Raw genomic sequence first — 24,517 nt, forward strand, 5'->3', positions numbered from 1 at the left:
TCCCAGATTTTGGTCATGCCCCTGGTTTGCCCCCCCCCCCCTTTTTTTTTTTTTTTAAATGAAATATTATATATAAAATTAATCATTATTGAATATAAGAATAGCCACTCATAATCACACAACATGATTTGGTTATATTGCTAACACTCATATTTATTGAATCAGTAAATATTAGACATGAAACAGGAAATCCAAAACTTAAATCACACAGTGACAACCAGTTCGTGCTTAAAAAGCAATGATAATTGAATTAGTATCCCATTAGGCTATGAAAACTAAAGTTTTCCTTAACACTATCACAAACAGTGTCACACAATATTACTGCAATTATGAATGTTGCTATCTTATGTTGCATATCAAACTAACAAAACTCTCCATTTTGATGTATTTTGTATTTAGAATTCATACATCACTTGAAATAAAGATAAATGTATATCTATTAAGAAATTAAGGTATATTGATTATTCGACTTCAACACCGCAAAGTTACCATAGTATCTGTATTCGCTGGAACATGTCATGAAAGTGTAGGTAAAAACTCCAAGCTAAATGTAAATATTACAAAGGCCTGTTTCCAGCGTAACTGCTCCACCCACGTACCATTGCATAATGTAATCGATATTAGTAATTGTCCCTAACATACATGTTGACAGTCCTGAGCAATGTTTATAGTAGATTAGAGTCTGAAGTGCATCAGCAAATACAAGGAAGTGTCGGAGCCTTTCTGAGTTCCTTGCTTGTTTGTAAACATAAACATGTTTTTATATTTGGTAAAGAAGTAAACATTTTGGTTAACCTGCCTGAATCTGTTGCATATGTTACTATTACAGAAGACATTTTGGGAATAGGTAGGCATATTATGAGTCATTAATTATCATTATATACATAATACTGTACAACTTAGCCTTCGTAATTAGCCTAGGCTAACTTTAGCCTATCATAGGCTAATCAAGATCAAGGTCCAGATTGCATAATCTGGCAGATTTTTCCAAATATAAGGGGAATGTCCTGTTGGTTCCTAGCAATATACAAATTGCATATAAACAAACAAACAATAATACAATATTTCTTATTAAATATGTACTATTGTTACTGTTTACGGATTGTCAAATCCTCAACATTTCTTATATTTTGGGGGACAGTCAATCAATCTTTTCTTTTCTCTTATAGTTGTTCTTTTGCTTTTATCAATTTCATGATGAAACCTATTTGAGTTTGTATTCAGTCAAGTTGAACTATAAGGTAAAATTTTGTTACTGATGTCTACTGATATATACAAGGCATTATGGATAAGTTCATTACTATATTCAGAAACGTAGTGCGACAGAGAAGAGTGAATCTGAGGAGGCTTCAACAAAAAAGTCAAAACGGGATTCTGATGCTGAAACTACTGCAAAGGTTACATTGCATAGTGCACTGCCATCTCAGATACAGAAAAATAAGGAAGACATTGCACCAGCTGATATCTCTATCTCTGCCAGCTCTAAACCTGTTCAACCACGTTTAAAGGAGTATCCTAAGCGTAGTGAAGGAAATACCACTGCTCTGTTATTTGTTGGTGCTTGGTTTGATAAGTATGATGGGGCTGAGTACTTTCAAGAACGTGATGCAATGTTGTTTTGCTTGTAGGCACTTTGCATCACCTTCTTATGGCAATGCAGACGATGCATTTGTAAAGAGGGGCTTTAGACGATGGAAAAAAGCACAAGGAAAAGGTGGGGTCATTGCAAAGCACCTGAGCTCATATATCCACAAATCCTCCTATACTGTGTGGATTGACTACCAACACAATAAAACTGATAAAACATCCATTAAACAAAGTATGAGTGAGGGGTATCAGAAGAAAGTTCGTGAAAATCATCATTACATAAAAACTCTTGGTGAGATTATACTCCTGACAGTAACACAAATATAGCACAAAGAGGTCACAGAGAAGGTGACGATGAACAAAATCCAGGAAATATCCATAAGCTTCTTAGATTCATTGCCAAACGTGATCCTGTTATAGCTGAACATGTCAAAAGTGGTCCAAAAATGAGAAGCACACTAGTTCTGCAATACAAAATGAGATGATTGATACATTTGCATCAATTGTGAGGGAAGAAATAGCTGAAGACATAAAATCCTGCCATTACTTTTCTGTTAAAGCCGGTGAAGCCAAGGATGTGAGCATAACTGAGCAATTAGCATTAGTATGATTTTATGATGAAATCTCACACTGTACTCAGGAATGTTTTATTTTATTCACTCCCATGTCTTCATTGAATGCTGCATATATTACAGACATAATACTGAAAACTGTAGAAAAATTAGGCTTAGATTATAAATCTTCTCTTGTTGGCTTGGGACTTGATGGAGCATCAGTCATTAGTGGAGGAATAAGTGGTGTTCAGAAACGTATAAAAGAGAAAGCACCTTTTGCTTATTATGTTCATTGTTATGGTCATAAGCTCAATTTGGTTTTGACAATTGTTGCAAAGTTGTACCACAAGCATCTGAATTTTTCAGTCTTCTTGAAGAAGTCTATATCTTTGCTAGTAATGCAGTGGTTCATGAGTAGTTCCTTTTTATACAACATGAAATGTTCCTGAAGAACAAGTTTGAGAACTTCAACATCTCAGTGATACTCGCTGGTGGTGTCGGGCTACCTCCTGTGAAAATGCTTTATTACTTTGGAAGGTATTATAAGACTTTTGAAGGAGACTTCTGCAGATGATACTGGAGCTCAAGCTGTATCTGCTTGAGGTTTACTTGCTCAGATGGATGCAGAATTTGTTTGTGTATTGCAGATTTTCTCTGAAATTTTGGGAAAAATAAATTATCTCAGCAGCTGCAGGACAAACAGGCAGACCTTGGAAAAGCAGCTAAACTTATTTCTTGTCTCCATGAAGATTTAGCTGATGTAAGAAACTCCAACTTAATTGAGAATTACTCTAATAGGGTTGATGAACTCTGTAAAAAATGTGATATTTCACCAATAGTGACAAGAAAACGTTCAAGAAAACCTTGACAGTTCCACGATTTTATCATGCTGGAAACAACTGGCCAGAGAGTTGTGGAGCCAGGTCATGCACAACACGTCACAATCTTGTATGAAGTACTAGACTGTTTTAAATTGTGAATTAGATCATAGTTTTTCCAAAGATTCATGTGTGATCTTCTGTGGCATTTCAGCTCTGTCCTGCAGGACAGACGTTCTTACTGGGTGACTTTAAGTCATTTGCTGTATCATATTCAGTTAATCAAAGTGATTTAAAACACGAGCTACCTTTCATTAAGAAATTGCTCCAGAAAGAACCTCAGCCACCTACATCATTGGTGGAGTTTTTGTCATTTGTTCATCCATATAAATCTGCCTTTGATTGCTTATACAAGTTACTATTGATAGCTGTAACGCTTTTTGTTACTAGTGCTTCTTGTGAAATAAGTTTTTTCAAAATTAAAATATAGTAAAAACATTTCTTAGAAATTCAGTGACTAGTGAGAGACTAAGTAACACTGCATTATTATCAATTGAAAGTAAATGGGCTGAGAGTATTGACTTAGGTAGTTTTGTAGATGAGTTTGACACCCGACATGATAATTGTGGAACTAAACTGCTCTAAACATTTTGAGAATTGTCCCAACATGGTCCATATCTGTTTTGTGTTCAAATGTGTATTATAAAAACTTACCATTCTTTAATAATTGGATATTGTTATGAATTGCATATAGTTTTGAATGTCAAAACAACATTTTGAGAATTTTCATGATAAGCCTCATATCTGTCTGTTCATTTCATTAGTTAATACCTTTCCTTACTTTGTTCTAATGTGCATTATACAAACTTGCCATTCTTTAATAATTTTCATATTGGTTGGAATCGTATATAGTTTTGAATGTCAAACTGAACCTTTTCAGAATTGTCATGACATGCCCCATGTATATCTGTTCATTTCATATAGTTACTACCTCTCTTTATTTGGTTCAAATGTGTATTATCTTTATACATACTATCCATTCTTTAATGTTTGCGTATTGTTTGGAACTGTTTATAGTTTTGAATGTTAAATTTTCATATCATGCAAGACAGGTAAAATACGTAGTCGCCTTTTCCTATGATTCCCACCCAACCATTATCTTTGTCCCAGAGTTGCCCCCACCCCCCACCCCCCCACCCCCTTTTTGAGGGGTAGAATCGCCACTGTGTATAAGGTAGTGGGTAACCCTTCTGCCAGTGTCTGAGTTCCAGTTTACGAGTCTGTTGAGGCTCTTCTCTCGTGGGTTCCTTCGTTGATTCGCGTGGTAGGGGTTACAGATCATAAGGCTTGTGTTTGGAATACATGTTTCACAGCCAGTCAGAGGCCTGGTCTTACTCTTATGTGGATGTTGTGAGTTAAGGGGTGTTTCTCAGATCCTGGACTGTTTGACAACCTCTTCACTTAGGTTTCGATGGGGTTCACATACCAGACTAACATTTCGGCTGGCTGTATTATGTTCTTGTCAAGGAGAGGGACTTCTTGTTGAATCATCTGCCTTGGCACTTTCTGGACATTCATAACAGGGTTCTGTTGAGAGCGCCTCTTGCGCTCAGCAACAGAATTTTTTAGGAACAAGATGTCTCCTCAATGGTCAATTTCGTGTCGTCGTCATCATACTGCATCCGGTTCGGGCTTAAAATTTTTTTTCTTGTCACGTACTGTGAAACTTTTACCTCATCCGATAATCTTATTTGGTTTCCCCTAGGTGCCCATCTCGTTCCTTTTCCAAAGTGCAGTTAGTATCTTCTTGCAAGGGGTTCTTCATCGCTCTTTGAGCCTTCTACTTGGGGCTTCGCGGCCAAGGGCGCAAAGTATCGCGGATGGATACCCTTCGGCTTTTAGGAGGAATTTTTCGGTGTAGGCGGTTGTTTGAGAGTTGGTGTGGATTTTTCACAACACTCTACCTTAGGCTCTACTTTAGGGGTTTTCAGTTTTCTTCAGAGAAAGGTTACTCAGGGTCCTGTCGTTGAGGTAACTTAGTTTTATAGTTAGCTTGTTATTGTTAGGATGTTAGAAGTTTTGGTAGTCAGTGAGAGTCTAAATGAACTTGAGTGTTTCTGTTGATCAAGTTTAGACTGAGTGTATTGTTCCTTTAGGCCCTTAAGGTTAAGCAGATCTCAATGGTCATGTTGGAAGAAATACAACTTCTTCAGCACAAGTCATCTGCGTCAGTGAGCAGTAGAGAGGTCCTGCAAACTTAACTTCTCCTCCATACATGAGAGGCTAGATAGCTACATGGGAGGTTCACCATTTCCCCTCCATACATGAGAGGCTAGATAGCCACATGGGAGGTTCATCGTTTCCTTTCCATATATGAGAGGTATAGAATACCACATGGGAGGTTCTTCAGACTCGGGCAGTACCTTGGACTCAACACTTCACCTACTGAGTTGGATGACCAGGTGAGGAGATTTGTTTTTACCTCCATGAATAAGAAGTATAGAAGGAAGGTACTTCAGACTCAGACGGTACCTTAGACTCTACACTGACGTTGAAGTACGTTCTTTGCAAACCTCCTCACCTACTGAGTTAGATAATTAGGTGAGGATACATACAATTATACATGGTAGGTTGATTATTAGTTACCTACATGTGCTCCATGGACAGGTCGGGCTGAATTAGATTGATCCCACCTCCAATAGATTTCGTTAATCGGGCTAATTCAGGTTTTCAGGGAGTGTATTGCAATATGAAGTTTTCATAATAAAACTAATACTGTAATACTTACCTGAACACCTGAATGAATCCCACACTCCTCCCCACTTCAATTTGATAGTGAATGATTCAGTTGAGGTGACGAGCCTCTGGTGGCCGTTATTTGCAGCAGCGTTGGTAATGCTGATAGTTAAAATTCCCCACTTAGTGGGTAAATATGTGGGGATATAGTTTGGGCTGGTCAGTGACCAGGGCTAATTCAGGTGTTCAGGTAAGTATTACAATATTAGTTTTATTATGAAAACTTCATTGTGCTGTTATTATAAACCTCAACTTTATTTTTTTTATTGCATGTCTGATTTTATTTTGTGTGTCTGATTTTACAGTTAAAACACTAGTTATGGCATTACATTATATTTTTTTATAGTACTATGTCTGACTTTATTGTATAGTTAAATCACTAGATATGGTATTATATATTACAAAATTATTAAATTTTTAGCAGAATGTGCCCTGTTGCATGTGTTGCTCACATTGAAAGTAACTGATAAAATATTTCTTTGGAATCATGAGCCTTTCTGAGTCTTGTCTGTGAGAGTGATAAATCAGGTAAAGTTACATGAGTAATATGCATCTGTATTTTTTGTGGTTTTCAGGTCTCAAGGAAATGTATCATACTTTTTTGTTTTCTGTTGTAGTTTTCACCATTAGCTAAGAATATCTTTTCCACAGAATTGTTGTAGTGAAGTTAGCTGGTGACTCAACATTGCAAGCATTACCAAGCCCCAATAAGTTACCTATTAGTACTTATGAGGAGGTCCACCGCTCTCCGTCCTCTACTGGTGCATACGTTGCAGAAGCATTTACGAGGTAATAATAATGCAGGAATGTTTTTGTGTATTTGTTAAGGAATGCAGAGTAATACAGGTGAATTCTAAATATAATGCAATATGTTATGTACAGTAGTTTTATATAGGCATAATTCATGGAGTTTTTTGCATCAAGTACAGCAAGCCCATAAAATTCATATTTAATTGTAGTATATCCAAAATTTATACTGAAATACCTTTCTTCCCTCCTTGGGAGCCCTTACTACATGCTAATATTTTAGCAAAGATTATTTTGAGAGCTAATTTACCCATTTTTTTTTCATATGAGGATGGTGTAATAATTTTGTCTTTAATAATATAGATTCATGGCGTATCTATACAAAACAAATATAGATTCATAATATATATATATTAAACAATTATAGATTCATGGCATATTTATACAAAACAAATCTATTAGTCATATAAAGCTCTGTATTTTATAGCACTCCATTCACAGAAACTTGTATAGATTAGGGTTTAAAAAGATGCTATGGCACACATGATGCCATACAACATTCTTCCGGACAATTAACTAGTGTTAGCAGTGCTATTTTATTAATTTAGTATGAATCTTGCCTACTAGTTTTAAGATAGCACATATCTCTGCTCTGATAAGTGAGTTGGCATTCAAACAAAAGAAAATGGAATAGTTGACCCAGGTGGCTGTCTAGTACACCTGTTCTCCACCAGGTGTGTTTTGAATGTTTTAACTCTTACCAGAGTTCCCCTTGCTGCCAGTGTGTAAGGGTACTTGTTGAGATTTCATGGTTTTGGCTGTTTGCTGCTTTCATGTTACCATCCATTTATTTTTCTTAGGGTCCTTCCTTTGGAATCAAGGCTAAGAACGTCAGGTTCTGAGGGATGATTACTATGTTAGCAAGATGTTGGTTTTTAAGGTAAATACACATGGTTTATGCTGGGTGCAAGGGTATAAAAGTGTGTTTTTGAGAATAGGTGTGGGGAATGTAGGGATTTTCCAAGGATTTTTTGCTTAAGTTTCTTCGTAAAAGGAAGAGAAGGGAAGCAGATAGATTGCAAAAGCCAGTAGTTTGAACAGTGTAGTTACCCTTACTCAGTTTATGCCATGCCTTTTCCCCTGAATTTATGTTAGGGAACTGGTCCAGGTCCCCCAAAGTGTGGGATCATTAACTCATTCCAGTGTGAGGAAGGTGTTGTTGCCCTTCCCCATCTGTGGCCCTAGCTTAGGACTGCCTTGCAACAGTTGGAAGAGTCTGCTGCTGCCAGGCAACAGGATCGGTTTTCGGAGCAACGTGATTCTATGAGTTCCATCACAGGGTTCTTGTTTTACATGCTTTGAGTTCTTGTTTAATGCATTAGCCAAAAGATAATTTTGGTAGAAGTAGTAAATTTACGTGGCATATTCACCCTCTACCGTCATCAGCATCTAGCAGTGAGGTTCTTAGCACCGATTGGACTTATTTAGGTATAGACAGTGTCAGTTTTAATTAAGTAACTTAGGTACTAATTAGATAGCTATAAAGTTCTACTTCTAGGCAGCTTGGAATTCAAAATTTTGTGGGTAATGCTTCAAAACCTTTTGTAGGTAGGTGACTGTCCCGACCACTAGTGGGAGAATAGGAACGACAGTAAGCAGAAGGGGAATTGCAGGTCTTTGGGGTAAAACTCGAGGTCTGAAAGGGGTCGAGTCCCCAGCCCTTCAATCGTCAGAGTGCCATCCAGATATGGAGCGTGGAGGGCGAACCGCCAGGGGTTGTTCTTATCGAACGGCGGTAATTTTGAGGCATCCGGAACTGACGGTGGAGACGCCGGAGTTCCGGAGTGGAGCAGGCCTGCAATCATATCCTTTAGTGGCCTGAGCTGCTCCGCCACGATTTCTGATACAGTTTGGGTGTCCGGAGCGGAGGTTGGCTTCAAAGAATAAAATCTTTCGTCCAACCTCTCGTCCAACGCTTCTCTGACTCTTGACAAAGTTTGTCAGCCAGTAGGTCCTGTTGAAACTCAACTTCCGCCGCCTTGGACTTAGCGGACTTACTCCTCTGTTTCTTAGTGGAAGGAGGAACCTTGGCAGCAGGCGACGATTCAGACGAAGTCGAGGGCCTAGGGGCCAATGACAACTCTGTCGCTGCTGGCGGAGTTGGTTTCGCAACCTTGGGCAATGGTTTCGATGCCTTCAGAGTTTTAACCTTGGGTCGGACTGACCTAGATGTTTCCCAAGGTGAAGGAGTAGACTTATCAAAGCTTAGAAAGGATGAAGAGGAAGAGGGGGTAGGGCTAATAAAGGAACCTGCCTCAAGCGCTTCGCCACATACCTTCTCATCCATCGGCTCCAGATGGATGTCTAAGGCTGCAACATCTCCAATCAGCTGCTGATCTTCTGGGGGCGGAGCTATTGCGGCCCGGATGGCTTCGATGATGGGGGAAGCCACTGCTTTCTCAACCGAAGCCGACGGAGAACCAGGAAACAGACGGGAGCCCAGGCTGTGGTCCAGTACATATGGACATCCCTGCGGAGCATTCCGGCCAAACCCAGAGACCCACTGTCTCAGGCTCGCCTTGGCTGCTTTCAGACTTTCCTCTTCTGCCTGGAATGAGGAGAAATTTTTGAGTTCTATTGGCTTGATCTTAACTTAAGACTATGACCAAATGAACAGGAGGAGATTATCTAGGAAACCATGCACATCAGAATATAGTTTCATAGCTTACCTCATCATTGAACAGGATGGCGACGAGCTCAAAGCAGAGTGAGCAGGATTCAGGGAACCAGACCATATAGGGCATCTGGCCCTCCTCCGCCAAAAAGGAAATGGCGCAGTTAGCGTGCGACCGGCAGACCTCATGGCCCACCGGATCACTGAAGTGGGCTGAGCATCCCTGGAAGGCACAACGGGCTTTCTGTAATAGAATATTTTCAATAAGTACTTATTCTCCTTAGGGGAGATACTTATCCAAACTTAAGTTTAAAGGAGCATTCAACTTAGTTTAGCATGATACGAGTGTGGATAGTCCTACCGGAGCTAGCCAAACACGATTACTAGGACAGAGTGCATTGTATCCCATCTATTTACGTATACCTCCGTGAGAAGATCAAGGATTGCTCTACTCCTCCGGTGCGCACCGGTCCTCCGGTGGCAGCCGGAGATAGGGGCATATGAGATACCTACACTGACAAGGTAGCAATTGAATAGTACCTAATAGCTCTCCGATGGGGGAACTGATCCACCGGAGTAATTAGGACCGGAGCCGAGAACGAGTACCATATAGATTGACAACCAAGGTGCCCGTCGAGGGGAGGCATCTCCCAGCCGACGTGAGCACCACTGGAGCATGAATAAGATTGAATAACTCTTATTATTAAAAAATGAAGGGATAATGATTAACTTCCCTAATACGATATGTCTTAGCTGCCGGAGTTCAAAACTTCGACGACGGAGCTCTGCTGGTGGAGTTCCGACTGACTAACTATTATCGTATTCCCTACCACTCAGCCCTGTCCCCCCTCCCAATTGGGGGGGGGGGGGGCTATATGGGAGGGTGGAGGGGAAGGAGAGGAAGGGGAGGGAGTGAATCGGCGAGCGACGGTCCATTATAGACTGGTCACTCACGCGATCACCTATGGTCAGCCTGCCGATTACGAGTATCGTTAACCAATAAGGAGACAAATTCGTCAGACATTTAAGCAGACGATATGGCCTAGTTAAAGACAAGGTCGTATACCTATGACCATCTTGATTCACTTGAAGTGGCATAAGTTTCAGGGAACCCAGTTTTAAACTGGCTTCCTTAGACAAGATGGTCATTCATCGGTAACATGGCCAAGTCACCCCGTGGGTCACTGTGATACTTTCGCTAACGGCAGAGGGCCATAATTGATAAACATAGGCTAGCCTATGTCCTGAATATGGTACAGAGTTCTGGCTATACTAGTGTATTAACTACCTCATAAATAACACTTTTGTAACCTGAGAGCCTAGGCCAATATAATTGACTAGGGGCTAGCGTGTATAAGGATTGAGCCCAAGTTACGTTGGAACTCTATAAAGAAGCCTATGTAACTACTTGATAATGTATAAAGAAGAAAAGGGGGATTACTCCAGTCTTTCTTCAACCTTGGAAATAGAAGCTTATTTCACCATTCTCATGGGAACCTTATAACACACCCCTCTCAGTTACTGTCTTAAAATTTGTTGAAATAACTTTCTTACAACTATCACATGCGTAAATGATAAAACCTAGTAACGGATTAAAAAAAAAAAATGAGCGAGAGAGAGGGGCCTAGGTAGGCCTCACTAGGTCGGGAAAGGAAAAGGGGGAAATATCTCTTTTTACTTCCCTAAATTAAGGGATATGCAGATTTATATTAACCTTACTACTACTGGCTGTGTAGGAACTCCCTTTCTTGCTTCGTAAAGTGACTACCTTAAATTTTTATTTGTCGGAACCTGGCTTTGTTTACATCGCCGCCATTACGGGATAGTGATCCCGCTATTCTTAAATCTATAATAATTTAGACTTAAATATACAACAGCGATCTAAAAACATGCTGTTCCTACCAAATATATATCATTTAAAGGCATGTGAAGGAGCGACACGGCAAGTTGTTAAATATAAATATATAAATATACGAAAACGAAATCACAACAATGCTTTGTGTACGCTGTCGGATGGCTGAGCATGGCCGCTACCTCGTGCCCCCACAATAAAATACGGGTTCACATGTCTATTACCAAATTTCTGGTAATTTTCCTAATGAAAACAGAAATTGGGGTACTTAACATAGGTGTCGGTGACATCTGGGCTTCAGCCATCGTGATAAATCCAAATAAATTGTGATAACAAACACAAGATAAAAAACCTCTTGTAGCGATCACAATTTCCAAAGAAGGATGAGAGATGGCGCTAGCATCGGGCGGTGGCGGGGTGGTTAAACATGGTGCGAACGAAACCGCTGTTGCGGCGCACCCTAGATACGGATGTTGATGGGGATTAATCTAAATGGTAGATGACCTGTGAATAGTGGCTTCCACACGCCCTTTCTTTATACACGACGCCCTTAGGGTGCTCGCGCGAGGGTAGTAACCTCTGCATACCAATGCTAAATCTTTCTCTGGTATATTTGGAAAACTATTTATATCAGAAAAGAAGCAAGAAGGACCTTTTCACCGGCGAACACTGGTCGACCCAGAAAATTCCTATTTCGACTGAAAATTAACGTCTTAAAATGAAAAGATGACCTTGTCTCATATAAGTAAAGCATCTAGATATTCTTTTATGCTAACTGGAAGCAAAAAAAAATCACTCTAAATTGAGTTAAATACGATGAAATAAACTTTTCCAAACCAAAACATTGACCGCTTTGTTAGTATTTTATGATACAATACGTAATATGAGAATACATACAAAATAATAGGATAGAGTAATTATGATTTTTAACAGATTCTCAGAAAAGACGCATATTAATTATGTTTTTATTCCATAATTATATGTAGGCGTCAGCAGCCTGATAGGTATCGCCCAATTATGCCATTATCAGTCCGAATCCGAGTCCGATTTACCGTGGTATCTATCATCGTATATGCTAGGTTAACTTGTTAATGTTATTCAATTTCTGTTAGTACTGAATTATCATGAGCCAATTTGCATTGAACCTAGAGAATTAACTTAAATCAATAATCACTTTGCCATATGTGCAAAAGCATACTGTGTAGTGTAGGGTACGCTACCCTATACTATATTAAGATGGTACTGATTACCTTAGTGTAGGCTAGGCTATATTCAAGATACGATTTTTTTTTACATATGATGGGTTTTCGGAACCTAACCCCATCGTAAGTAGGAGAATACCTGTACAGTGGTCCCCTGTGAATACCAGACCCCCCTCCCAGTGAATAGTTAGAACCCGTGAATAGTTGGAACCTCTTTAAAAATGCTTAAAACTTCCTACTTTATTCGTTAAAACTCAAGAAAATCCCACCAAAAATTTTTATACCTGGTTATTTTAATAGTTTTATCAGAAAAAGTGCATTTTATGAGGAAATTGATATAAAAACTGGAATTTGTGGATATTTAAAAAATAATGTGAACAGGTGAATTTTCTGCGAAAAATGGGGGGAAATGTTCCAGAGAGAAATCCGCGAATGTGTGAGTCTGCGAATCCGGAGAATGCGAATAAAGGGGTCCACTTTGTAAAAGAAGTTACTATCCCCAACATTTACTGTAGGTACGTGTTGCCATATTTTTTATTCTTTCTCTGATTTACTGTCTCTGATTTACTGAACTGTGCTTCAATACAATGTTAATAGTTGACTCAATGATTATCACACAAAAGCATAAAAGAGAATTATTTTGTCATTACTGATGTTTCATCTCTTGTCACCGTAAAAATATTTAAAATACGAATTTCATATGCAAACAACACAATATTATTATTATTTTTGACCTAAGCCAGTCAACAGTTAGTACTCTCATCCTAAGCTGCTCTCTCTCTCTCTCTCTCTCTCTCTCTCTCTCTCTCTCTCTCTCTCTCTCTCTCTCTCTCTCTCTCATTGAAATATGAATTACTGTATGTACAAAATCAAAACTACCGTAAATACTCGCACATCATGCAACTTATGAAGCCTTAATTTTGGAGCTTGACTCTCTCTCTCTCTCTCTCTCTCTCTCTCTCTCTCTCTCTCTCTCTCTCTCTCTCTCTCTCTCTCTCTCTCTCTCTCTGAAACTCATCTGTGTCTCTGTTAATCACTTTTACTAGTCATTTTCATCAAAATGTAATTCAACGATAGAAAAAAATAAATGAGCAAATGCCAAAAGTTAGTCAAAACAAGTTAACCTAGACAAAAATTCTTACTTCATGTTCAGCAATGACGGATTTCAAGTTGTCAACTGCTGCCAAAATGGAAGTTGCTCCTTCCTTTGTCTTTAACTCAAGGGCAAGCTTTTTAGTTTTGATAAAATAGGTCCTCCTCTTCGACTTCTAGGCAGATGCACACATGATGCAGTTAATCAGAATACACTTCACAGATCTGAATAATACATATGGCAATGATGATGATACTGATCATTCATACACGCTGCGCTATGATGTCACAAATGTGTGAGGCAGAGCCTTCCTTCTTAGATAATAGCTGAGTAGAAGCCTTCAGAATACACTCCGCAGATCTGAATAATACTTATGGCGATGATGATGATTCCGATCATTCAGAATACACTTCACAGATCGGAATGATACGTATGACGATGGTGATGATACCGATCATTCATACACACTGCGCTATGACGTCACAAATGTGTGAGGCAGGGCCTTCTTGTCTTAGCTAATGGCTGAGCAGGAAATCTTTCTCTTGCATTCCCCTTTGGAGGAATAATAGTTTTTTTCCTCTAAGCATTCCCCCCCACCCCTTCTCTCAGATACCAGCGAACACCCCGCACACCTAAAATACTTTAAAAGACAATAGATTTTATACGTTTTGCGGAGCGTGACTTGCAGATTTGAATGGCTTTGCAGATACAGAAAATCTATTTCTGAATTTTTGAGAACTAGCGACCGCATAAAAGGGGAATCACACAATTCGAACGCACATAATTCGGGACCGGACTGTATATGTATATAAACTCCATTTTTCATAGAATCCGAGGATGTCTTTTTATTTTGGCCATGTTCATAGTTCAAACATATGGGCTGTTAGCCTAAGTGGATGTTCGGACATGATGAGTTGCGCAGCCTGGCCAACTAAACTGTAAACTACCCCTTGTGGCATTTTTACATGACTGCCCTAAGCTACTTCTTACATATATGTAAATAAGCTTAATTTTTCATAGAATCCAAGGATGTCTATTTATTTTAGCCAAGTTCGTAGTTCAAACATACGGGCTGTTAGCCTAAGTGGACATTCAGACATGATGAGTTGCGCAGCCTGGCCAACTAAACTGTAAACTACCCCTTGTACATTCTGACATGACTGACCTAGGCTACTTCTTACATGTATGTAAATAAAGTTAATTTTTTGTAGAATCCAAGGATGTCTCTTTATTTTGGCTGAGTTCGTAGTTCAAACATATGGGCCGTTAGCTTGAGGGGGCCGGCCGGAACCCCTATATATGGTGGTATAGGGCGAAAAATGCAAAGTCATGAAAAAATTCATGGAGCTTCATATGGCAATTGAGAATACGTATACAAAATATTTCGTCAAAATTCCTCTTACTTTCATAGTTACAGGGTAACTCAATAAGCCTAAAACATTGATCCGTACAAGAAAATGCAATATTTCTTCTATTATCGTAAATTTTGATAATTATTGTCAAAGAAATTGGGAGAAATGGCATCTGTAGACATTCCCCGAGTCGAGAAGGAGACTTCAGGCTCAGCTACCAAGTCCAGTCCTGATTTAGTGCGATCACAGACTTCAAGTAGTCTACACGTTCCATTTCACCTCTGCCATTCGCCCGCTTTTACGTATGTTTATGTATGTTTCGGCAAGAATTTCATCATGCCAATGAGGAAAAGACAAGGAAAACATCTCGCTAACATACAGACGAAGAAAAATCGCTCAAGTATTATTACAGAATATCATAATATATGCGTAGTTAGTGAAGAGAGAGGGGAGGGTTGCTTAGTAACGCTTGACAGCACACGTCACACTATGCCCAAGGCTACGATCTTTGAGCAAAGAGATCTTCATTTATGATAAATAACAAAGTTTTGGTTTTTCAATACCCAAAATGGAATAGGAAATTCATAATAATCATGATTTATTAAATTGTCTTTGTAAAAAAAGAGTACGCCTTCGAGTTTCACCTCTTGACATTGTCTTCCTACGTTTGTTTATCTTTGTTTCGGGCAAGAATTTCATCATGCCAAGAAGGAAAATACAAGGAAAACATCTCGCTAACATACAGAAGAAGAAAATTTGCTGTAATAAGCCGAGTTAGTGAAGGGGAGAGAGAGAATTGCGTAGGAAGGAGTGCCCCATCTTGCCTCAAGCAGTGCCCCAGGCTGCGATATATGAGCAAAGGGATCATCATTTATGATTAAATTATGATAAATAAAATAGTTTTGGTTTATTAATACACAAAAAAGAAATATACATTCATAATAATCATTGTTTATTAACATTGTCTTTATAGAAATACGAAGGAAAACTTTGAACGCCCATAACTCAAAACTATACTTATTGACCTTCAAAATCTATCTTCTCACTTAGTTTTAAAGCTATAACATTGGAATTTGGTATATAACTCAGAAAGACATTATAGAAAATCAAATCAAGCCCTTTTTTCCAATTTTTGTTTCGTATTTTTTTTATAAATTTTTTTCTCCTGATTTATAGGGTTTATTTTTTTACCATATTGAAAAATTCATATCTAGCAAAAAAATGACTTTTAGAAAAAAAAACTCTTCATTCGATTTGAGGTCTACATCAGGTCTATATATGGTAGTAATCCCAGGTCTTAATATTAAATATCAAGGGAGGAGATAGAATTTGAAAAATGGTTATTTTCGGGATAAATCGCCCTGGCGTCACAAAACCGAAGGTCAGAGGCGAAAATCATATGCGGTTTAGAGATATCCCAAGTCACCTTATTAAGTGGTATGAATATCAAAGTCCTGTCCTTAAAAAAGGGCATTAGCTGGCCGGCCCCCTTAAGTGGACGTTCGGACATGAGCAGCCCTGTCTCCCACTTGCTAACAAGACCACTACTTAGAAGGTAACCCCCTATACTACATACGAGGGGCTACAATATTCCTGTAGTGAGCCTAAGATATTGCTTGCCTAACTAAGAAACTACTCGTTATTGACACGCTGAGCCCCAACTCTACTTACGCAGGGTGATGCTACCATTTTAGCGATAATTTTTGTAACATCCGCTGTTACTTGTACATTCGGACATGACTGGTCCTGGTCACTTCTTACGCACATGTAAACACACTTTATACTAATTCATAGAATGCCGGGATTATTGTTATGGCCAAGTTCATAGTTCGAACACGTGGGCTGCTAGAGTAAGTGAATGTTCAGATATGGTGACCGGCCCTGTCTTCCACTTGCCAATAAGAACATTTACCTGCTATAAACTACCTACTCTGTTTTACCCTTAACCAAGGAACATTTACCTGATCCTACATATACAACAATTAGCTTATCTTATTATTGGGAGGCATCAAATTTGTACTTGACCCTAGCGTCCCCCCAGAAAAAAAGTAAACCTTATTCAAAATCGGAATCATCGGAGACTTTTGGAAACTTGATTCTTCTTCTCTTTTGGGCTGGGATGGCTAGATTTGTGTTTCCAACATTGTCTTGCGTTACACTGCCATTGGAAACTGTCGCCTTGTTTTACAAGACCGACGGTGCCTTCTTTGCACTGGTCACTAACACCGCTAAAGTCACTGAGAAGGCCACTTTTCATTAAAAACACAAGCAATGACCTTTCGTCATTGCATAAAATTGCCAGATCGAGTATCGTCACCGGATTGACGGTGGCAAATTGCATGTGCACAGGATGCAAGGTGGACGATGCAGACGTTGACATCCTGACAAACTGGGAAAGACTGAGGTAGAGCATTGGGTCGCGAGGTCGCTGACAGGGTCGGAGCACGGTCGGGCAGGGTCGGGTCACGGAACTACTTAGCTTGGTGGAGGGATTATGGGCCGGGCAAAAGGTGTTGCGCAGCCTGGCCAACTAAACTGTAAACTACCCAAATACGCAGTTAGCCTATAAGAATTTTTATAGGTAGGATGTCTTTTGGTGTTTTAACTATTGAAGTAGGTACAGTAGTTAGGGTATAGCCTAGGCATTTTTTGAGGGGTGTGGTAATGTGGATATTTGCTTAATGCGGGTGGTTGTGGCCCCCATCCCTGGCGATTACCGAGGCCCCACTGTATTGTTTGATATTATTAATTGATATACAAACCCACTTTTTGAGATAGCCTTGCTAGCCACCTTTCTTCTTTGTGCATTAAGGGTCGGCAGCAAGGATATATCTACATCCTTATCACATATTCTCTCCCTTTAATGTAAGGGCGTGACAGTATTTTGATCTAATATTTACACTTACACTTTATGAGAATTACCGGGTAGAAACTTCGGAGGCTTGCTCTTTGCTTTTTTTCTTCCAGTATTCTTCCTTCTCCTCCACTCTCTTCTCGTAGTAGCCATCTTGCTTGGTGAGACGTTCCCGCGCACAGTCTGATTAATCAACAGATATCACAAGTTTAACTTACGTCTAGAATTTGAGAAATATCTAGAAGTGTTCGTGAACTATCGGTGATAAGATTAGTGTGAAAATAGTAGGATAAAGCATCTACTAAGTTAGTTTATCAAGTGAAATACTGTAAATCAGAACAAGATGGCAGTAAGTTCCAACTGTGGCAAAAAATGGCAAAATTTAGCTTGTTTGGCAGATTCGCAATACGATGAGGTAGCAGGAAGGGAACTGGCATTTCTCATCTATGAGATCAGCAACAGTCCTAACCAAAAAGATACAAAAGCATTCATAGATATATTAGAAGGATATAATCCTTCAAACTGGAACAAATCAACAGAAAACATCTTGAAGAAGTTCCAAATAAAATCCAAGGGGTCAAGAGACTCATAAAGAAAATATACATAAACCAACATATTCCGACAAAGAAAATGAATAAGGTGAATGTTGTGAATATCCTAATTGATGCATTAGGAAAAAGAATGCCAAAAGCATGCAAACTGTGTAAGGTGTGGTATAGCATAGTTAATCCACAAAACCTGATCAGGAAATGTTCTGCATGCAACATTCCGACACATCCACAATGTGCTGAGGTAATGCAAGATATGAGAAAAGATACCAGAATATTTTGCTCAACATGTCTATCATGGATAGACAATGTTATGTTATTAAATCAAGATTGAATGTACAAATAGTTGAATATGAAGAAGAGGAAGAGGAAGAAGAAGAAGAGGAAAACGGAAGAGAAGTAAACAAAACTGAAATGACAGAAAAAAAATAAGGAAAACAAAGAACAAGATAAAAGTATGGATGCAGAGATACTCATTGATACTACATATGAGGCAGTAAAGCAGCATACTTACGAAGAAATAAATTACGATATGACAACACAAAAGAAAATCCCGAAGAGGCTCTACCCAGATCTACACAATGAAGGGAAAGAGGAAAAAATAGACAAAAAAGACAAAGTCTGCAACCTTTTGAAAAGAGGGAATTGCAGATTTGGAGAAAGTTGTTACTACAAACATCCTAAGGTATGTCACAACAATGAAATATACGGTAAATGTGCTTACCTAGACGGCTATGAGGATGATTGCAGAGATCTACATCCAAAAATATGCAAAAACATAAAAGAAGGAAAAGGATGTAAGTTCGACAAAAAAATGTAAATATATGCACCCTGTAGCCATGAATCAAAATCAAATAAATAATCAATCAAGTAATAAAATCAAAAATAAGAAAGAAACAAACAAAGAGAGGAATAAAGAATATCAGGTAAAAGAAAAAACCAAGCCATCAAGGCGATATGCAGTGATGTCAGCAAAAAATTTCCAAGCCTCAGCTCCAAGATACAACTCAAGAGATAAGAACTGTATTTATGATGCAAGAGGATATTGCAGATACGGAGAAAATTGCAGATTCAGACACAAAATGAATAATTATGATGAAGGAAGATCAAATATTATGGAAAAGTTGGATTTTTTAATGTCAGAATTTCTGGAAATGAAAAAAAGAACAACATACCAGAACAGGAAAGAGACATGGGAAAATCCTTATTATTACCCATATTAAATGAAGGAGAAAACATGTAAACCATCAAAGTGATGAATGCGCAGGGTTTAGTTACAAGTAACTCAAAAAGTAAAATAGAGTACTTAGAAGAACTAACCCAAATTGAAAAGAAAATAGATATAATGAATATAAGTGAAACCTGGTATTCCCAAGAGACTGGGAAGGATGATCAAATAAAAGGGTTCCAAACTTATAGATCAGATAGAAAAAATAGGAATCAAGGGGGAACCGCAATATATGGGAAAGACAAAAACAAGGAAAAATATATGAGAAATATAGTAACTCAGAATGTGAACTAATAGGGGTAGAATTTGAATCTGAAAAATTAATAAACATAGTAATATATAGACCCCCTAATACTAAAGAATTTGACTTAATAATAGAAAAATTGGATGATATATGTAGAAATCACAAGGACTGGACTATTCTCCTATCTAGAAACTTCAACTTTCCTTTCGTAGACTGGAAAGAACGTATAGGAGATTGTGGTTGTACTTATACATATAAAAAAGAGAGTAATAGTAGTGCAGAAGATAGGCAATTCGAAAAGCTATTAGATATGCTACTAGAATACAACATTCAACAAATAAATCACCTGCCAACAAGAAAGGAAAATACTTTAGACCTAGTATTTGTAAACTAGATGAATTATGTTAAAGAAATAATAGTTTATAATGCGAGTATTTCAGACCATAATGTCATAGAATTAACAGTCCATTCCAAAGCAAGTGAAAACAGAGATAAGCAAGAAATGAAAAAGTGGGAAGGATATGGAAAATACAACTTCTACAGTAAAAATATAAAATGGTCAGAAATAAATGAAGAATTAAACAAAGATTGGGATAACATTTTCGTAAGTGATGACATAAGGGTAAATACGGAGATATTATATAAAATATTAGAGAAAATAGTGGATAAATATATACCAAAGAAGAAAAGTAAACATCAGTCATGCATACCAAGAGACAGAAGGATCTTGTTCCAGAAAATCAGAAAGTGGAAAAAAGGTCTTGCAAAAGAAAAAAATGCATGGAAAGTTATAGAACTAAAAAGTAGGAGAAAATGCAGAACAAAAGATTATACAATCAAAAGAAAATGAAAAACGGGACTTGGAAGAAAAAACCCTAGTAAATATCAAGGAAAACCCCAAACTATTATACTCATACGCAAAAAAGATGAATAAAAGAAAGAATAGAAATAGGCCCTCTAAGAATTGAAGGGAGATTAACGAATGAAAAAAAGGAAATTTGCAACATATTGGTAGAACGATATAAGAGAGAATTCACCCCTAGAATAGATAATGAAGATAACGATATAGAAGTAAGGGACGAAAATAGTGAATATTTAGCTGACATAGATATTAATGAAGCTGATATTGTGCAGGCTATTAATGAAATTAAAAATGGAGCTGCAGCAGGGCCTGATGGTGTTCCTGCTATTTTGTTAAAGAAAGTATTTCTTTCTATCGCAAAGCCACTTGCAATATTATTAAGACAAAGTATAGATACAGGCATGATTTATGATGAACACAAATTAGCATATATTACCCCTACATTCAAAAGTGGATCAAGACTAGAGGCAAGTAATTATAGGCCTGTGAGTCTAACATCACATATTATGAAAGTGTATGAAAGGGTAATGAAGAAAAATATTATGAAACATTTAATAAAAAATAATCTGTTTAATATAGGACAACATGGTTTCGTACCCGGAAAAAGTACACAAACCCAACTGTTAGTCCACCGTGAGAACATATACAAAAATATGAAAAGCGGAAATGAAACAGATGTGGTTTATCTAGACTTTGCAAAAGCTTTTGACAAGGTAGACCATAATATATTAGCGAAGAAAATTAGAAAACTTAATATAGTGGATAAAGTAGGAAGATAGTTAAAAGAATTTTTACACAACAGAAAACAGATAGTTATTGCAAATGATGAGAAATCGGATGAAGCTAAGGTAATTTCCGGTGTGCCACAAGGTATGGTGTTAGCTGCATAACTGTTTGTTATTGTGATTGCAGACATAGACAGTAATGTTAAGGACTCGGTAGTGAGTAGTTTCGCCGATGACACAAGAATAAGTAGAGAAATTACTTGTGATGAAGATAGGAACGCGCTACAAAGAGACCTTAAAGTATATGATTGGGCAGAGGTAAATAGATGGTATTTAACTCTAATAAATTTGAATCAATAAACTATGAAGACAGAGAAGGAAAGCTATATGCACATAGGGGACCTAATAATGAGACAATCACAAATAAGGAAGCAGTTAAGACCTTGGTGTGATGATGAATAGGAACATGTTATGCAACGATCAAATAGCAATTCTATTGGCAAAATGTAAAGCAAAAATGGGAATGTTGTTACGGCACTTCAAAACAAGAAAAGCCGAACACATGATTATGCTTTATAAAACATATGTTCGTAGTCCACTTGAATATTGCAATATGATATGGTACCCACACTATCAAAAGGATATTGCACAAATAGAGAGTGTACAAAGGTCCTTTACAGCTAGAATAGAAGAAGTTATGGACCTTGACTACTGGGAAAGACTACAATCCTTAAAATTATATAGTCTAGAAAGGAGAAGAGAACGCTACATGATAATTCAGGCATGGAAACAGATAGAAGGAATAGCCGAAAACATCATGGAGCTAAAAATATCAGAAAGAGCAAGCAGAGGTAGATTAATAGTGCCCAAAACCATACCAGGAAAAATAAGGAAAGCAGACAGGACATTAATCCACTACGCACCAGCATCGATAATGCAGAGTCTATTCAATGGGTTGCCAGCTCATCTGAGGAATATAACAGGAGTGAGCGTAGATATGTTTAAAAATAAGCTCGACAAATATCTAAACTGCATCCCAGACCATCCAAGATTGGAAGATGTAAAATATACCGGAAGATGTACTAGCAAAACTCTGGTAGACATTAGAGGTGTCTCACACTGAGGGACCTGGGGCAACCCGAACAAGATGTAAGGTCTGTAAGGTAAGGTAAGGTCTCGTTTATTGGACGAAGAGGGGTGTTGGGGCCTGTGGTGTTGATGGTTGAGGATCTCTCGTTTCGGAGGGCAGTGTTATCCAGAAGTTTCGTCACTGGACAGCATCTACACAGCTGCCCTGTGGTTGTTAAATCTACTGTGCTTGCCAAAAAGAATTGCAGCCTCGAGCCCTCGACGTGTGATGCCATAAAAAAAATCACAATAATCTAAACAGGAAAAACAAAATGATATTGCATCAGGGTACTTGCCAAGCAATCTCCTAGTACTTTGTAGGTCCACCTTTGCGAAGAATGACCTTCTTCAGCCGGTTAGGAACAGAAGCAACTAGATTTATAAAGATCTATGGGCAGATGTCACCCCAGGCCTGCATTCTCCAATTTTCAGAGGATCGAGATGCCTGCCCAAACAAAACGGGATATTTAGTGTTTGGGATATAATATGAACATGTATCTTTGGTTTGCACTAAAACAAATTTTTTTTTTAAATCAGGTTTACTGTGTAAAAAAATTACAATTTATTTTTTAATTTCAAGTGCTATAAAATTTTTAATTGTGGAAACAAGTTTAAAGTTTAATTTTTCCTATAATTTATACATATTATTTGACAACTGTATCAAATTTCAACTAAAAATAACAAATAATAAGCTCCACCGAAATTCTGATGTATATAACGGGAAAATTATTAAGTTACACCTCTTGAGCTCTGAAACAATTTGTTTAGTCCCCACAATAATTTTTTTTTATTAACTTGAGATTCTCATTGGTTATTCCCCATCAAAACTTTGAACTTGTTTTCATATTCCATGCTCAAAAATAAACTTATAAAATCTTTTTGGTTTTCGATTTCGTGGTGTTGGCGTAGCTGTATTTTTTTAGATTATGATTTCAAACTCATTTTGATTAGCGTATTTAATAGTATGGATATTTATCTATTTGCAAAAATTATTTCATCAAAAAATATCAAACAGCAGGTCAAAGTTAAGGGAAAAAAATTTTCAGCTCTAGCTGGTCGGGCGTTGGATATGGTATGCTTACACATCGAGTTTCCTTCCTTTTTCTTATCAGAATCATATAAGCAAATAAGCTCTTTCCTATAGCAGTGGAAGGAAGGAGACGGGCAATAAGGCAAAGGTTTGTATATTGTGTAGGAACAAATCACAATATTTGAAATTAAATTGTATTTTTCCTAACTATACGTATAAACCTGAGGTCCTCAACACTAACCGCCCTCCTCATGCCACCCCTCAATCCGAAAGGTAAAGTGGAGTGTTTACGTCCGGGCAGCGGGAACAGACTGTAGTTATTGCCTAACCACCTTGTTCAAGAATTTATTGGCCCTATTTCAGCTACGTCAAAAGTAATTCCTATTGTAAAGGACCTCAGATTAGTATAGTTAGGAAAAGTGTAATTTACTTTCCAAAATTGTGATTTCGCAGTAAAGCTGCTATCATTTTCATGTAGGTGATTACTCTGCCCACTGTTGGGAAAAAAAAGAACAACAAAACAGATGAGTTCACTTCTTTTTTGCTGGCTATTGGTGTAACATTGGATAGTTGCAGCAGCTTCCTTTTTTGTGAATATCCTTCCTGGATTTGATGATGTATTTACTTCTCTGGTAGCCTATCTTAGCTTAGACAGTTTATTATGATTTCTGACAGTGATGTCGGACTCCAGTTCCTCCAGCATTAGATATTGTAGGGAGGGTTGTAAAACCCTCTTGACCAAAGCAACTTATGACCCCATATGATTTGCTCCAACTGTAGAGGACTGTGTTCAAAACACCTGACATGTGATGAATGTAAGGATTGTGGCAAAAGGCAGTGGAAGGTGTTAAAATCTCATTTAGAAAAGCTAGATAGAGATAGGAAAAGGAAGTCGGCCTTTCGAGCCAAGATTTGGGCTCATAATCTAGAACTGGCTCCTAATCTAAGTGTAGATGATCGAGTCTTTCCTTCTTACCTTGCAGTAGTCTTGTCCCCCCCCCATCCTTAGTCCTCCTAATATTGATGATATGGTGCCATCTACTCTTGTCTAGCTTCTATGCTTCTGACCCAATGCCATTGCCAGCTCAAGTGTAAGTTTAAACATAGATTTGACTATGTAGTCAACACTGTGACTGAATTAGGGGCATCCCAGAGTCAGTGGAGGGAGTGGCTGTTCGTCCCATTGACTTTCTCAGACAATGGTCCTAGTCATACTCCCCTGA

General features: G+C 38.1%; 1 protein-coding gene across 2 annotated transcripts in view; it reads left to right on the plus strand.

Moving 5' to 3' along the window:
* The window catches only part of LOC135205750 (tyrosine-protein phosphatase 69D-like), a 472,711-nt gene that overhangs the window by 221,181 nt on the left and 227,013 nt on the right, over positions 1-24,517 (plus strand). For both annotated transcript variants that reach the window (XR_010312592.1, XM_064236870.1), the window contains exon 12: positions 6,407-6,544. Coding sequence is in view for 1 of the 2 variants with exons in the window: in XM_064236870.1 (XP_064092940.1) it covers positions 6,407-6,544 (138 nt within the window). In the remaining variant the exon portion in view is untranslated. The remainder of the gene's footprint in view (positions 1-6,406; positions 6,545-24,517) is intronic.

The sequence above is a fragment of the Macrobrachium nipponense genome, chromosome 11 (assembly GCF_015104395.2).
Source record: "Macrobrachium nipponense isolate FS-2020 chromosome 11, ASM1510439v2, whole genome shotgun sequence".
In the NCBI taxonomy this organism is placed as follows: Eukaryota; Metazoa; Arthropoda; class Malacostraca; order Decapoda; family Palaemonidae; genus Macrobrachium; species Macrobrachium nipponense.